We start from the raw sequence: 16,397 nt of genomic DNA, 5'->3' as shown, positions 1-16,397 counted from the left end.
AAATATCACCAGAGTGCAGCAGTGGGATCAGGTGGAATTACAACTGACAATCAACTGTTTATAAAAAACAATTTGATAATAAAAATCAATAAAGTGTTTTGTCAAAGTTTTATTTACATGTAACATACGGAAAGACTACAATGGATTTACTATATAATAAACAATTAAAAAGGGACAATAAGTGTGTCAAAAGAACAGCCAGTAGAGACAGCACTTGCACCTGCGTCAACACAGACTGAAAAAGGATTTTTTATTTTACTATATTTGACTTGGAGAATTTTATTTCATATTGTCCAAACAAAAAGGAACACTGAATTTCAGTTTTGACAACCAGGAAAAATTCTTCAAATGAGAAAAAAAATGAAGCTTCCCAGGTATATCAAGGATTATGAAACACTGAAATAACACAAAGCATTGTGGCATTTTTAGGGAACCATGGGTATATCCAGAGTAAGGTGGTATTGTATCAGTATCGGTTTGTGCGCAAATACGATTGCATTTAATTCATGTGGTTGAATTGTCACATCAATATTTTTCCCCTGACAAAATAATGATTTGGAATAAGTTTAAAAAAAAAAAAAAAAAAAAAAACCCTCTACAAAAGAAGGAAAAATGTAATTTCAGATTTTTGCTGTCACAGGCCAGTTACTGCTATTTCCACAATTCCGAACTACAGAGAACAGCTTTAAGTTTCACAGGAAGCCACTGCTCAGATTGCAATGCTTAATTTAGCACCAAAATCAGACAAAAGAGCAGCTTTTGTCATCTAAGGTTTTTCTCTACACGTGAAAATGTGCCTTCTCTACAGCCAAGTGCTCCCACTGCATATTCAGCTGATTTTATTAGCAGTGAGATTCTGGAATTAGCGGTGCACATATAGATCTCACTGCAATATTTCTGAATTTAACTGCTGAAAACACTCAGAATTTACATTAAGAAAAGCTGCCGTATGTTATCAAACATAATGAAGACCAGAGAAAAATAACACCACAAGTTTATTTCTGTACAAATAATCCAGATTTTGTATAAACTGTACAATCATTTAAACATGCTCAGACTAAAGAAAAAGTTGTCATAACATTGAATGACTATAAAAGAAATCTGAAAACCAGCAATGTAAATTCACTGTGCATATGTACAATTTATAAATTATATTAACTATGTCATTATTCCTACAACAGATTTTTTCTTCATTGACTGGTTTAGAGTAAGAGGTATAGTTTTTATGGATCACAGACTGGACTGATACCGTTAGGAACGTCTCTTTAGCTTCTCGTGACGCAGACACAGTGGAGCTCCACACCAAAAAGAAGCAGATTGTTGGCAGGCCATTTCAAGAAGTCACTTTTGCTTCAGACTAATGACTCATTCCAGCTCAGTGAAGCGAGCAAACATGGCTTTGCGGACTGCATCTTTGTAGGTGTCTGAAGGAGAGAGGGTGTAGTTGGTTCCTTTAGTGCCGAGTCCAGCTCCCTTTGTTCTTAACTGAGCCTGAGGAGGAAGTCCACAGAGTTGAGTACTTTCTAGAGCTGTATATAGTTACTGAGTCTGATGAACTATTACACCACAACTGTTACAAATACCTCAATTGGTGCTGTGATGCCCTGCTGGTTGCGGCCAAGACCTTTCCCCTCCTTCCAGCCCATTGCCTGCAACATCTTGTTCCCAATATTGTCACTGTTGAGGCCATCTTTAGTGGGCTGTTCATAGTTACTGTACATAAAAGAGCAGAATATCAAATAAAGCCAAGTTTAATGATAAAATAGACTGAAATCACTAGAGGAACGACATTTCACACAAATCAGTAAAATAAACAAAAATGACTGCTTACATTGCTGGCGCTGGTTGGTTAAATTTCTTCTTTTTAGGCACAGGCGGTTCAGGGATGCCATATTTTTCTCTTCTCTCGGCTGCCCTGTCCCTATATTTCATCTATAGAAATATAGAAAAAGAAACAAATAAACACGGTATAATGTACAAAAACAATGTTTAAATGCATCCACATTGAAAAACAAAAGAATGACTCAGAAGTAAGTGGGTGATTCTATATTGAGCTGCACCTCAGTCTCTTTTCTCTCCAGCTCTTCCAGCTCTGCTTCACTCATTTTGGATCTGCGAAGAACTTCCAGGTTTTTCTATGACGAGACCAACGGAATAATGAGCTCTCTCCCTTTTTTTGGAAAATTCTCATTGTTAGTTCTGAAGATGACACATGTACTGTTACCTTGTGAAGGTCTGAGAGTTGCTGATGTCGGATTAGACTCTCTTTATTGGGAAACTGTCTCCTACACAGTAAGCATGCTAATTTTTTCCAGTCTGTCAGCTTGTCCTGGCTTATATCACCACCATCAGGTTCTGCTCCTCCCTCCTCAGGGTCACTGTCTCCACTGTAGGCAGCCACAAGGCCACACTGACCACACCAAGGATAACCATACATAAATATTAGCTTATTACTAAGGGTAACAGATTTTTGAATTCATGCAAAATCGGACATTATCATCTTCATACAGAAGTATAGCCAACTAAAATGAGAGATGCAGAAAATACTCACCTTTGAAGAGGTGACTGAGGTGGTGGATGGCTCTTCTTCAGGGGCCCTTAGCATCTCTGGGATGAGTCTGTCTAGACTTACCTGCTGGAAAAGGGAAGTGGAACCATTAAAGACATAGAAGCTTTACACATGCAGTCCCAGAACTTTGTTACGTATCGAAGCCTAATGAGATACCTTCTTTTCAAACAATGTGTATCCAGCATCAGCAGCTGCTGCCTCCTTTCTTTCTTCTTGACTAATAGGCTGAAAGCTACTTCTGAAGTTTTCCTTTTGCTTGTTGAGACTTTTAGCCCACCGTTCCATGTCCTTAGCAATCTGTAGGATTTTTAAAATATAGTAAAGTGCACAAAGAAACGAGTGAACTGAAAATGTGTGAAAGTTGTTTCAGGCATAATAAAAATGTTAATGCAGGACTTTGAACACACCTGCTGAGCTGTCTTGCTTTTGGGCTTCTCTTTTTTCTCCTTGCCCTCTTTCTGTTCTTTGGTGCCTGTTGCTGCAGAACCACCTGTTTTGCCATCATTTTGTCCAGTGCCTGTGCTGGCAGGTACGTATGTCTGCTTCTCACTGTCCCAGTAAAGAAACTGCTGAGTCTGAGAATTGTAGTAATACTGAAAGTAGAAACGGCAATTTGCATGTTAATTTAAAAAAAAAAAAAAGGAAGCTCAATTACACATTATAAATGCACAGATCAGACAGAAAAACATGCAACTCACACAAGGTGGATGTGCACTACTTACCTGTGTATTTGGGTCATAGTAGAGGCCAGTCTGAGGATCGTAATAGTAGCCAGAAGACTCATCATATTGATAGGTGGATGTATCAGGAACAGCTGTGAATTAGCAAACACAACAGCATTAACAATGGTGGTAAAAATCTTTCTTGGCAAATTAGAAAAGACAGGGATAGAAATAAAGACGCATTCCAGATTTAACTGTTAACTAACACACAATTAATAAAATGAAAAGCTTTAAAGAATTAAGCATTAGCAATTATGTACAACATTAAACAATCTTAGATATCATGCCCCGCACATTTGGTTAGGTCTAAGGAATAACAGATTAACACAGTCCTTTTAAACTACAGGCTGGAGACTGAAGTTCTATCCAGGTTCTATACATAGAAACACTTCAACACACATGACAGTGACCTTGAGAAAACTGTCATGTTTCTATGCACGTCACAGTTCAGCAGTGTTGGTTTAAAGGGATCTTATGTGCTCATACCAATGTTGGTGTCCGCCGCCTGTTCAGAGGCTGTTAATGTCCCCGCAGTGGTAACAGTGGCAGCTGCTAAAGCAGCAGCTGGCAAAGAAGCAGCTTCAATTCCTGAAATGTGTCCAGCCTGGGGTTTTGCCTCCAACTGTTGGGCAAGTGGCAATGCCTACAATCAATAAACAGTTTATTTAAGATTATTTGGAGATTGTTGAATCAGTAACTTACACAGTATTATAAATTTATCTTATTACAGAATTATCAACAGTGTACATTACCTGCACAGCAGGCTGTGCAATTATATGGGGTTGGTAGACTTGTGCGTTCTGTGATATCACAACTCCAACTGCAGTTGGAACAATCTTTACACCCGGGGCAGCTGTAAGTTCAAAAACAAAAAAATGAAACAAAACTCAAGATCATGATGCAAACAAAGTCCAATTATTATATTTTTCAAAGTTTACAGAAAATCTGAGCATTTTTTCTAGAAACAGTAACTTAGCATTTGTTGCGCTTCTCTGAGGATGCACACACATAAATCCGAGCAAAGGGTCACAGTGGCTTGCAAAGCAGCCGCTGTGCACGCATTCAAAATCTTAACTACTTGTTAACGCCAAAATGCCTATTAGAATACAGACAAAAATGATGGAAACAACCACATTAAACATATCAGCTTAACTGAAGCTCATAAAACTATAAATTCAGTGTGAACAAATGTTAGAACAGCTTGTAGTCTTGTCTAATCACAACCACATAAAGAAAAAAAATTGGAGACACTAATTTTCAAATGTTAAAATGATACAGTGAACAATTAGCTACAGAACCAATATTTTAAACAGAGTTTAGAAGTTCTTTACCTCCTAGAATTCCATTTCCCTGAGAGGTGCTGATTGCTGCTCCTTGCTGGTAGTATGTCTGATAATCCTGGGGAAAAAAAAAAAAAAAAAGAAAAAAGGAAGAAGAAACAGTGTTTGTACATTTATAATGTCATTATATTAGATACACCCGCACGTTTTCTCTGAATGGCTGTAGAGTTACACAGCTGCCACTGAATGATGATACAGAGCTGTATCTCACTGATACTGAGAAGTCGGAAATTACCTTCTAGGTCTTGGTAATGTAACCATAATTTTCTTCTTACTAACCTGGGACATGGGAGTATAACCTTCCTGTAGGTAGCTGTACTCTGACATTCCCTCTGAGCTCTGCTGTGGCTGAAAAGGAAAACACCAATTACGACTCTGTGATATCAAAAATGGAAGGTGATAGACAGAAAAAGGACCTACCTGACTTGAGGACCACTGGGCTGCAGCAATAGCTGTGCTGGCCACAGAGAAGGCACTGACACGATTTCCATCAGGGAGTAAAAGGTCCCTAAAAAAGAAAAGGGAAAAAAATGATATTCACCTGAGTGAAGCTCAATCTTTCTTTATATTGTGAATCAAGACAGGCAACTTGAGGAACCAGGAAAAGGTTGGCCTAAGGCTAACATTTAAAGGGTTAAGAGCATAGATGGAGTTAAACCACAGAGCCTCGCTGCTTTTAACCACAGCAACTTGTGGTGGCACAAACTAGACCTCTAATCATCACTTTCAACTCTCTAGTAAAGTCTTCCAATGTGGTGAAATCTTTTTATGACAGTCTTGAGTTGCTAAAACAACTCGAGGGAATGCAAACTTGAAGACCAAAATCATGTCAACAATTATGCGAGCAGATGGGGCTTTGTCGCATTTGCTACATCGACCTTTATGGCTAACGTTTCTTTAGTGACACCAGTTATTTAGAAAGCATCCCAGAAAAAGCCATACTGAGGCCATTCCTGCATTTAAAAAAGAAAAAACAAAACAAGTGAGGACTACTTACTTTCTAGCACTCTTGGCATAATCCACCCCAATTGTTTTTCCATCTAGTTTTAAGGGAGGCTGCAGTCCTTGAAGGATTGTTAGCAGCTGAGATGCTTCCTGTTAAAATGATTGATAATATGTTAAGTTATATACAAAACTTTTTTCAAAGGGAAAGCTTTTTCCATCTGTACATATTAAAGAATTACCAGAGGTGAAGACAGCTGCACAAAGGCAAAGCCTCTGTTCTGGCCCGTTTGCTTGTCCTTAATAAGACGAATGTTGTTGGATGATAGATTGGCATATGGTGCCAGGGCAGTCATGATGGCTTCCACTGTGGTCATAGGAGCAATATTTCTAAGGATGATTGCTGATGGGACAAAAGATGATATTTAGGGAAAGAATACTATAAATAGAGATATTTTGCTTCGAAACTAAGCAAATGAAACTGCTTCAGTAATGAAGAAACTCTTACTATCGCCATAGAAATCTCCGCTGGGTTGAGTTTCAGGAACTCCAGTGTTATTGGTCGCTTCACTTTCTGTTGAGAGAAAGACAGAAGTAAGAAGTGCATTAACACAACCTCCAGAAGTGAGAGACTGCAACAAAAAAAAAAAAAAAAAAAGGTATAAAATGGTGTATAAAAAAAAAAAAAAAAAAAATCTTTAAAAGATAGTGTTGACACTATGTGCCCATTTCATGAACTACACTGTCTGTTGTGTTTCACGTTTTCTTTTATATTATTCAGGCCAATTAGCACTGATACACCTTACTAGACAGAGTGACATTCCTTAAAAATCCACATCATCTCACAGCTACAGAAACAAACTTGGTGTTGCATCCCAGCCCTGTGGACTCAGGCTGCTCAGATGTCTGCAGTCAGTGGCCTCTTGTTGATTTAACTACTTACCAGCTTTGGCTGCTCCACACCTGAAGCACTTCAGCCTCCTCCGGAAATTGTACAGGCCACACTGCAAGTAACCGTTCACATCATTTTGATTATACACCTACTAAAGCCCTGAACAGTGCTGCCTCAGAGAACAGGCAACTATATTGGTACTGCATACCATACTTACCTAAGACACAACCTAACCTTTACCACTTATCCAAATGTAGGTGTACAACAAAATAAGATGACAGGATTGCAAAATTTGATGCTTACAGGCCTATCTCAAGTGTGTGCAGTGTTCTTTAGAAGAAAATGTTGGATAATGAGACCATGAAACCGAGACATTAACTTACTGTGCTGCAGAGCCAGTCTTCATACTTGTTTCTGGGGTGACTGTAGTGCATGTCTACGGTTTTTCCTTGGATGGTCAGACGTTTCTGAAAGAGGAGAACAAAATCATCCAAGTGTTCATGGAGGGAACTCGTCTCATCAAAAGAGCAAGCAGTTTTGGAAGGGAGAGGGGACGGGGGAGAGGGACCCCCAACAGATAGCCTTTGAGTTACAGACAGGCACATGATGTGTATGTGAGCATGATGTAAAGAGGGTTCTTTTGGTGTTTGGGACCCGAGTGCCCAGGCTGAGCTGGAGCAAAGTGTACAATGTGACCCTAACAGACTTTCCTGACTGCTTTCCAAAGAAAAAAATGTATGGGCTTCTCAAAAAACAAAACAGAAGAAAATTCTGTTAAAAAGATTAAGAAAATACAAAAATAACAATTCCCAGTATTTGGGGTAAGCTTGCAAAGAAAAAAAAAGAAAAAAGAATGGGGTTACACTGAAATCTGAAAATAACTAATATAGCCATGATCTGCAAGGCAAAGATGGTGTGTTCATCAAATCTAAATGCAGATTTTTAAAGAGATCACTTAACAAAACCAGAAATTTTTCTTGAAGCTTATTACCCAGTACAATTAACTATAAAAATATATTAAAATATGACATTGTAAATAATAATATAATCATCTCTATATTTGCTCTATTGTATTCAGTTTGTTTTTTCCAGTTTTTTTTTCTCTATACAGTTTCCACACTACGTATTCAATACATTCTGGTTGCCTTTTGGGTTATTTTTCCAGATCCCCAAGATTAAAACTAGACTTGGCGATTGTGAAGCAACCTGATTGGTCTCCATCCATCGTGTAGCATCTTGCAAGTGATAAAAGTCCACGAAGGCGAAACCACGGCTTATACCTAGAGACAGCATTCAAATATAGACGGGAGGCGTGTTAGTTAAGAGTCCAAGGGCATATTATTCAAACTCTTCCACAAACTGCTTCCCGACCCAGGGCCAGATTGGTACACAATAGCCCACTCCTTAGGAGTTTTACCATAGCAAGTAATCCTGCAGAATACAACTGTTTGAACCACACTCAACATCAACATGAGTCTGCCAGCTGACTTACTCATAGCAATCAATGCTGCTCTTACTTACCTTAAATTGCTCCACAGTGTACAAGATAAGCCTTGAATCAATATTCTTACAACCTTTTCAAGTACTTTGATATAGTCATCTCCTAACTTCTATGGGAAAATGGGTCTGAATGGAAGCAGATTGGCTCTATGGTCAAAGACTTGGGGAAGCTCGGAGTCCGTCACATGACTGGTTCTCACCTGTTCTCTTTTTCATCAGCCTGACATCCACTGGCTGGGGTCCCTCAAGTTGGTCAATGGCAAAACGAATCTAAATAACAACATGCAGAGGCTGCTTAACATCATAATTCAATCATTCATTCATTAATACATTTAGAAAGGTACTTGCACAATAAAAACAAAGAAAAGGAACAAAAGGGTGCACACGACCAGTGCAACTGAATACTTACATCATCCTCAGTGACATGAGGAGACAGACCCCCTAGCATGATGGTCTTGCTCTTCTTCTCGTCCCCTGGTTCCCTTCGATAGTCCTGCTCTTGGTAGTCACCATCTGAGTGATAACCATCTTCTGATCTATCACTGTTACGACGCTTCCTCTCCCTTTGCTTTAACACAAAACAACAACAGCTGCTAAGTGTCATTGGACAATTGTTTTTTCAAATGCAGTATTTAAACCCAAGTGCTATTAGGACAAGCACCTCTGGGCTTTCTCGTGATCCTCTGCGATCTCCTTCATAACGATCACCACGTCTCTCGTCACCCCAGCGGCGCATGTTGTGTTCACCACGTTCTTGGTCTCGCTCACGTCTGTCGCGCCACTCAGACTCATCACGGCACTGGTCAGAACCATATCTACCGCTACGTTCTGTTCGACTAATCCTATTCAGAAGGACATTACAAAAAAAATAAATAAATAAGTCAAACAGGAGCACAACTAATACTGCAATAAACAAACCAACTTAGCACACCTTAGTGTTCAACATGTATAACATTTCAATCACTTTGTTACCATTTTAGTTTTATCATGACTCCAGCCTTGAACAATGCATTGTCATACTCCATTGTCATTGTCAATCTCAGTTAATCTTAACACTGTCATGCCAAAAAACCAAAAAACTGCTGGAATTCAAACTGCTGTAAGTGACTTGTTGGCCGATAGTCTGTCAAACATATCTGAAACACCTCTAACGTGAATGATGACGTTTTTTTGCACTGGAAAAACGATTCTTGTGACCTGATTGAAGCAGTTTTTGGCCAGGTGAAATGTATAAATCCTTTATTCATGTGCATGAAAAATGTCAGATTTTCAATCGCTGTGACATGTTTTTTTTCTTTTAAGCTGTATTTTTTTTTTGTTTTAAAGGAAAGATTGTAGCTTCTACCTTCTGACAGGAATATGTCTGCCGGAGAGGGCACCAGAAATTGCAACAAATGTAACATATCAGTTCTTTAAAGATACTTTAAAGTGGCTGAAAGTGACTTAATTGATTGCAATGTAGAAAAAAAGCACGTACAATACACCAATATAGGCAAGAAATGTTACTCATATTAAAAAAAAATCCACAACAACAAAAACAACCCCCCAAAACAACAACACTGGCAATCACTCATTGGCAGATAATCACTTTTACATTCTTGTATTGTCCTAACTTTTTATTCGAATTACGTAACACGTTTTACGAGAATTTGATGGCAATAAAACTGTTTACCTGTATTATTAACGAAAACAAATTTTGCCTTTTTTTATTTTTTGGTTTAAAAATAAATTCCATGTAATAATAATAATAATGGATTGGATTTATATAGCGCTTTTCAAGGCACCCAAAGCGCTTTACAATGCCACTATTCATTCACTCTCACATTCACACACTGGTGGAGGCAAGCTACGGATGTAGCCACAGCTGCCCTGGGGCAGACTGACAGAAGCGAGGCTGCCATATCGCGCCATCGGCCCCTCTGGCCAACACCAGTAGGCAAGTAGGGTAAAGTGTCTTGCCCAAGGACACAACGACCAGGACAGAGAGCCCGGGGATCGAACCGGCGACCTTCCGGTTACAGATACGCTTCCCAACCCCCTGAGCCACGGTCGCCCTGTATGTAAGGGTTTACATATCTGGAAAAGCTGGTAGAAATCACCGCTACTTTTGTCTGCCATTTCAGTTTAAACACAACTTTTGAATATTATTTGGTTAAACATATCCCCGAAACTCGGAACATGTATCAGAAACGGGAAAAACACAGGATTCCCACTATGATAAGCCACACCTACCATGGTGAGCTGAACTGGCATTTAACGTTGCTACTCACCTTTTGTCAGCCCCCATATTTCTTACAGCTTCCGCACTCACACGACCTCTAGAAAACAGAAATAAAAACGTTAAAAATATACGTAGCGGTTTTACTCGTTTACACATAACAATTCCCCGTGTAGTCGAGTGAACTCGTTTGGCGTGAGAAAAACAAAAACCAAAGCCCTCCTTTTTCTTCATTCCATAATATGGAGCTAGACGTCATCAAACGGACGTCTCTTAAGCCAAAATCAACGGTGCTAACAAGAGACCGCGAAAGCTTTAGTTTCAACTCTGACCGTGAAGCAACTTACCAGTGTAAGCTTTTATGATGGGGTTTTTTTTCACCCGCACTATTATTTTTTCAAAACGGTAATAGAAAAATTGCGGAGAAGAAAATTCATCTCACGTCCAAAGACTTATCTGCGATGGCACCTTCTTTATCCCAAGATGCATTGGTGTTACCCGGTGCATTATGGGTAATGGAAAAGTCAGCCCCGAGTTTGCCTTACAGGCATGGAGTGGTCTCTCAGCCTGGTTGTTTTCCTCACTCTTCCGTAGTTAGTTGTTAAGACTTACTGGGGTTACATGTTATAATTATCATAACAAACAAAACAAAACATAAAACCGCAACAAAGCGTATATATACGTTTATTGGTATTTAAATATAGAGCATGGTTAGTTTTTTTCGTTTTCTTGAAATTAACAAATCATTGGCAAAGAAGACTTTAAAGTAGTATCTAATTAAGGTTTAAACGTTTGAGTGGAAAAATGGTGGATAAGATAAATTAACCTATACAAGCTAGGATGAAGCAGCATGATGGCACTGTTGTTAGAACTCTTGTCTCATAATAAGAAAGTCCTGGGTTTCTAAAGTCCTTCTTTGTGGAGTTTGTCTTCTCCATAAATTGTGTATCCTCTCACAGTAAATGTGCGTTGCTACTTTTATTTTCTTAAAACGTTTGGTGGTTTAGTGAGTGCTCAGTTGGGTAGAAAAGCCTGGACGGACAACAAAGGGATATAGCGTAGTGCTGCCTGTGAGGGAAAACCCAGGACAAAATTATCACATCTCGCAGATTTCCGCCATTTCATTGGCTGTTTTCGTTACATTTTCGTAATAGCAGTATATGGATGCGTTCTGAAAGCGCTTAATCCCGCTGCTGTTAGAATTTCCCTGCAGGTTTTTCATGGAATTGAAAATTGTTAATGTTCTACTGGACACATAATTAAGTTACCGTCATGCTATAACCACGCTTTTTATTTTTAACACACGCTATTAATAATTCAATTCAACCAGAATGCACATTACTCTTTATGCAAGTATGATTTATTATTCATAAAACATTTGTTACACATTAATGCCATTGCAATGAATTCTTCTAACTGTACCAAAACCTGCATACAATAGCAATCTGACCCATTTAATATGTTGTTTCATGTCAAGCTCTAGTCTATATACACTACAAGTTTGTATAAACATTGTGTGTCTGTCCGATTACATAATAGTCATAACTAGACCCATCTTCAACATAGCAACATAACTGTTGAAAAAAAGTTAAGTTCAGCTACAATGTTATTTAAGGTAATTTATTACAGTAGTTAAATTCAGAAACATCACCAAACACTTTGCTGTACAAGGAGGCCCTTATTAAATGTAAGTACACAATAATAGTTCATCTTGGCACAGGCAAATGTTCCTCTTTTGATACAGCTTTCATTTGGAAGTGACACTGTACACAACACAGATGGTCAAACTGCAGTGATACAAAATTTATAAATCATAATTGTGCTCCAGACTTATTTTAAACCAATACTAGTGGAGCTTAGTTTTGTTTTGTAATAGAATATAATGATGCTTGAATCAATGGTAGCCAAGTTAGACACACATCTTCTGTACAAATGCACCATGAGATAAAATAACACAAAATCCAGCCATATAATATATTTTAAAAAAAAAAGGTCCACATCGTCCAAAAATAGGAGGGTGGAGTCCATCACACTTAGTCCAAAACTTCAGGGTGAGAGATGGCAGGTAGGTTGGGGGTGTTATGAGTTTCAATGGCCACTTCTAGGTCAGGGTTTCTCCTTTTGTCACCTACAATAAGAGACATGTTTATGTAACGGGTATGGTTACTTGACAAAAAGACAAAGTCAAACAAAGAAATAAAGGCACTTTACATCCAGTTAACTTACCCTTGCCTCAATGTATTCAATCCTCCTCTCCAGCGCTGTCAGCTTCTCGTTGAGTGTGGCCAAACGAGATCGACACGACATGTCTGATGGAGAATTAAAAAACAAACAAACAAACTAGAACGTTTAGAGGTTACCACGACGAAGCATGACATTGTCATCAATTTTTCAATAGCTGCTTAACAAAGATGCACACCGTCATTTTGGGTTAAAAAGGTTTAAAGGGCACATCCGCATACATATTGCCCGACAACACTAGCATTAGCGGTTACGGCAGCCTGCTAATGCTTTCCTATCGTCTGTCGCATCTGGTATATTAATAAATTCATTAATACGACCGACTCTTAAAGGACAGCTAGTTGGAGCAAAATGTAAGCCGATTCCTCTTCAAAATGTCACAATCCTCCTCCAAAACAAAAACAAGCTAACAGCTAACAGCCTCGCTAACTGCTAGCTGGGAGTGGCCATTGAAAACATCAACATCAATGCTAACAGCTGGCTGAACTAGCTAACTTCAGCTAGTTTGTTAAAAGCTTACCAAACGAGTTAAGAAAGTCGGCGATCTTCTTGATGCTGCTCGTAATTACTTCTATGTACTCTCGATTCGCCCAGTCTTGGTGAATCTCTCTTTGCACTGGATCTTCCTGGCCAGCCATGTTGGACGAGTTGCAGTATCCCTCTGCTTTCACCCAGGAAGTACCGGAAAGTGTTGCGTCGATGTGAAAATATTATACAACACTTTTTTCCCCCATGAAGATTCTATTTACCGAAATTTCCTAAGTTTCCTGCATACATTTCTGAAGAATATTTGTGTGTATTTTATAGAAATGAGCACAACACAATTTTTCTTTCGGTTGCTACCTTTAGGGGTCGCCACAGCGGGTCACCTACTTCCATCTCACTCTATCCCTAACATCCTTTTCTGTCACACCAACCCTTTGTATGTCCTCCTTCGCTTCATCCGTGAAGCTCCTCTGAGGATTTCATCTTCTCCTCCTGCCTGGCAGTTTCATATTCAACATCATTTGTTTGATATATCCACTATGCGTCCTCTGAACATGTCAATAGCACCTCAGAGTTGCTTTTCTAACGTTTCCTCTAAACTGCTGAAACTGAGCTGTTCCTATGATGGTACTTATTTCTAATCCAGCTCATCACTCCCAATGAAAATCTTAGCATCTTCAAGTCTGCCACCTTCAGCTCAGCCTCCTTTTGTTTTTGGAGTTCCACCATGTCCAAACTATACTAGGTCTCAATACTGTCTTGTAGTGAGAACTTTCCTTTCACTTTTGTTGCTATTTTTTGGTCACAATTCATCCCTGACATTCATCTCTACTCACTCCACCCTGCTTGCACTCTCTTCTTCACCTCTCTCGTGCACTGTCCATAGTTTTGGATGGTTGAACCCAGGTATTAAAACTCATCCACCTTCACTACCTCTCATTGCATCTTCAGTCTTACACCTGTTTTCATCTCATTCTGTCTTGCTTCTACTTTTATTCCTCTTCTCTCAAGCGCATACCTCTCCCTGCTCCCTACTGTCACTACAGAGCACAATGCCTCATCTGAACATCGCAGTCCACAAAGACTCCTGCCTGATGTAAACCATCTACCTGTCCATTACCATTGCAAATAAGAAATGAGCACAACACAAGTATTATAATAACATTTATTTCTTCTTTTAAGTCAAGGAAGTGAAAATATTTGCGATCTTATTAAAGACATTCACAATGGTCGTCAAACTTTTACATTTTTATCAGAAACCCCTCCACAAAAACATTTAAAGGAGTGTCGTCATTGAGTTAAAAGGCTGAACAATCCAGTAGTGGATGTCATTTAAAATATCACAAACAAACCCAGGCCTGCTACAACATTTTTGGAACTTGAGATCTGAAAGCATGACAAATTATCCTAATATGTGTATGTGCTGACTGATCTTTCTGAACTGTTATGTTTTAAATCACCCATAAAATTTCCCAGCACACTTTATTTGAGTCTCTTAAGTAGCTCTTTAATATCTGCCTTGATGTCACTTGTCAGGAAATTTCTGCTGTAGCGCTTGTAGGGTTCCCCATCAGGACCAACCAGGAACTTCTCAAAGTTCCAGGATACGTCATTCCTACACACTGGACTCCAAATGATGTACTTTGGATCATTCATGAGACCCAGGGCATCATCGCAGGGGAATGGAAGTTTTTCCTTCAGATAGACAAACAAGGGGTGGGCATCCTTTCCGTTCACATCCACCTTCTCGAGGAGCTGGAACTTTGGTTCAAAGCCATTCCCTGGACGGACATACTTCAGAGATCTTAGGATTTCATCGTTCTTGCAGTTCTCCTGTTGCACCAAAACACAAGCACTGTTAGATAGATGTAGACATTAAAGTGGGGTTTCAATTAAACAAGCTAAATAAGAGGAATTGTAGTGTAACCTACATTTCCTCTAGAGTACTTAGGTGCACTATAGAGGCAGGTGTATTTGTATTTGAGATTTATTCGCTAATTTATACTTTGTATTGTATTTTTCTGGTTCATGACATTTTAGCAGTAAATAATCGTGCTTATGAACCTGATAAATGTATCCGACAGATATGGTATTTGGACAGATTCATATTTACCATAGAACATCTTTGACAATTTAGGATATTAGAAAATAATGCGCTGTATTATATATAAAAATCAATACCAGGAGCTTATAAATATTATAAATATGCAAGCTAAAATGTTGCTTTGACACTGATAATTTGCTAATATTTTAGTAACAATCAGAATACTTTTAATAAGACACTTCATGTAATATATTACTTTTTTAAAATATGACACTTCACATGTATTTGAACACTTACGGCCCACTTTAGTTGAAGTAAAAGATTCCTAAAGTTAAAACTGTTTCATTTCAGACTGATAACACACACGCATGTCTGTAAACTTGTGTTACTAAAATACGGACGGCTCTTAGGTCATATTTCTCACATGTCAAGAATAAGGAAGCTAGGCCTGGATTTGGCTAGTCCGGAGTTTCGGTCACCTCATAAACATTACTCTCTCTCTCTCAAGTAAAAAACAAACACGCTTTGTACCTGATGTCCAAACTGATTGCAGGGTACACCCAAAATAACGAGACCTTCGGCGGAGTAGCGAGAATGAAGCTCGTTCATTTGAGTGTAGTCCCTGGTTGTCGTTCCTCAGAGAGACGCCACATTTTCAATAAGTACAACTTTGTCCTTTAGTGCAGAGAAACGGAGAGTTTCTCCAGACAACAGCTTAGCTGTCAGGTCGTAAAACCTTTTCAAATGGCCAGCCATTGTTAAAAAATCCAGATGATTTAGATTTCTGAAACCGTGAACTCGGATTAAAAACCTTTTCCTTATCACGTTTCAAATGTGCTCCAAGTCCAGCCCTCGCTTTTATTCTTAGGGCGGGACAAGTAGCTTATCTAACAACACCCCTCAGTGCAAATGCAAATTATTATTATTATTATTTGTATTATTATTATTAGTAGTATTATTTTATTATCGTTTTGCAGAAAGACGTAAAGCATTTAATTTTCACCTGCTATCGAAATCTCTCTCTATTTGTTTTAAATGTATTTCTTTATAGATACTGATCTATAAAGATAAAGTTGCACAAGAATTTAACAAATGTGGTAATCCAGTATGGTAATTATCATTGTTTCTAACCACTTGAGGAAGTCACTGACGTCTAAATCTCCAATCAAAATAAGTAAAGAAAAATGACATAATTGTTTTTACTTAGCAAATATTTATTAAATGACCACTGCCAATTTTGATATTGGACACGTACACAAACCTACACAACCGAAACTGCAGAAACTCTGTTAGCAAAACGTATTTCACATCGGTATGTCTTAAGAGATTTACAGTTTGTTTACAACAATCCCCCCTTTTTGTGTGCATGAATGGTACTTTCCAGGAAGTCACAGGAAGTGAATTTATTTATTGCTTAGTGAAATGACTTGAGAACTAATGACT

At 38.6% G+C, this 16,397-nt stretch overlaps 3 protein-coding genes across 4 annotated transcripts; all 3 read right to left on the bottom strand.

Annotated features, from left to right (window-relative positions):
• Positions 1–94: 94 nt before the first annotated feature.
• On the bottom strand, positions 95–10,683 carry rbm5 (RNA binding motif protein 5). 2 transcript variants are annotated; one of them, XM_082534266.1, is made up of 25 exons: positions 10,531–10,683; positions 10,236–10,283; positions 8,627–8,807; positions 8,375–8,533; positions 8,166–8,235; positions 7,672–7,745; positions 6,849–6,932; positions 6,517–6,577; positions 6,082–6,147; positions 5,816–5,976; positions 5,629–5,726; positions 5,052–5,139; positions 4,911–4,979; positions 4,623–4,689; positions 4,044–4,144; positions 3,778–3,934; positions 3,292–3,383; positions 2,977–3,162; positions 2,726–2,866; positions 2,552–2,635; positions 2,225–2,410; positions 2,061–2,135; positions 1,832–1,932; positions 1,584–1,713; positions 95–1,491 (listed from the first exon to the last, which is right to left on the bottom strand). In XM_082534266.1, exons 2-25 carry the CDS (start codon positions 10,250–10,252, stop codon positions 1,366–1,368), a joined length of 2,574 nt encoding a protein of 857 aa, XP_082390392.1. In that variant the 5' UTR covers positions 10,253–10,283; positions 10,531–10,683; the 3' UTR covers positions 95–1,365. The 2 variants fall into 2 exon arrangements, with proteins under 2 accessions (XP_082390392.1, XP_082390393.1); XM_082534267.1 differs by having other exon boundaries at positions 2,552–2,632.
• Positions 10,684–11,521: 838 nt separating this feature from the next.
• brk1 (BRICK1 subunit of SCAR/WAVE actin nucleating complex) lies at positions 11,522–13,268 on the bottom strand. Its single transcript, XM_082534394.1, has 3 exons — positions 12,945–13,268; positions 12,410–12,492; positions 11,522–12,311 (listed from the first exon to the last, which is right to left on the bottom strand). Exons 1-3 carry the CDS (start codon positions 13,060–13,062, stop codon positions 12,285–12,287), a joined length of 228 nt encoding a protein of 75 aa, XP_082390520.1. The 5' UTR covers positions 13,063–13,268; the 3' UTR covers positions 11,522–12,284.
• Positions 13,269–14,061: 793 nt separating this feature from the next.
• Positions 14,062–15,828, bottom strand: gpx1a (glutathione peroxidase 1a). Its single transcript, XM_082532041.1, has 2 exons — positions 15,486–15,828; positions 14,062–14,743 (listed from the first exon to the last, which is right to left on the bottom strand). Exons 1-2 carry the CDS (start codon positions 15,708–15,710, stop codon positions 14,393–14,395), a joined length of 576 nt encoding a protein of 191 aa, XP_082388167.1. The 5' UTR covers positions 15,711–15,828; the 3' UTR covers positions 14,062–14,392.
• Positions 15,829–16,397: the final 569 nt, after the last annotated feature.

Source organism: Aulonocara stuartgranti (genome assembly GCF_965226115.1).
Source record: "Aulonocara stuartgranti genome assembly, chromosome: 5".
In the NCBI taxonomy this organism is placed as follows: domain Eukaryota; kingdom Metazoa; phylum Chordata; class Actinopteri; order Cichliformes; family Cichlidae; genus Aulonocara; species Aulonocara stuartgranti.
Note: the sequence above shows the minus strand (reverse complement) of the source record. Positions and strands in the feature narration are given on the sequence as shown.

Excerpts from the sequence above, each read along its gene's own strand:
- rbm5 (XM_082534266.1), bottom strand. Across the intron at positions 6,578-6,848 it reads AAGACTGGCTCTGCAGCACA|TGTGGCCTGTACAATTTCCG; the intron begins GTAAGTTAATGT and ends GGTTACTTGCAG. Across the intron at positions 2,867-2,976 it reads AAAGCAAGACAGCTCAGCAG|ATTGCTAAGGACATGGAACG; the intron begins GTGTGTTCAAAG and ends AAAATCCTACAG.
- brk1 (XM_082534394.1), bottom strand. The coding sequence starts at position 13,062 with ATGGCTGGCCAGGAAGATCCAGTGCAAAGAGAGATTCACCAAGACTGG. Across the intron at positions 12,493-12,944 it reads CGACTTTCTTAACTCGTTTG|ACATGTCGTGTCGATCTCGT; the intron begins GTAAGCTTTTAA and ends ATTCTCCATCAG. Across the intron at positions 12,312-12,409 it reads TTGAATACATTGAGGCAAGG|GTGACAAAAGGAGAAACCCT; the intron begins GTAAGTTAACTG and ends CTCTTATTGTAG.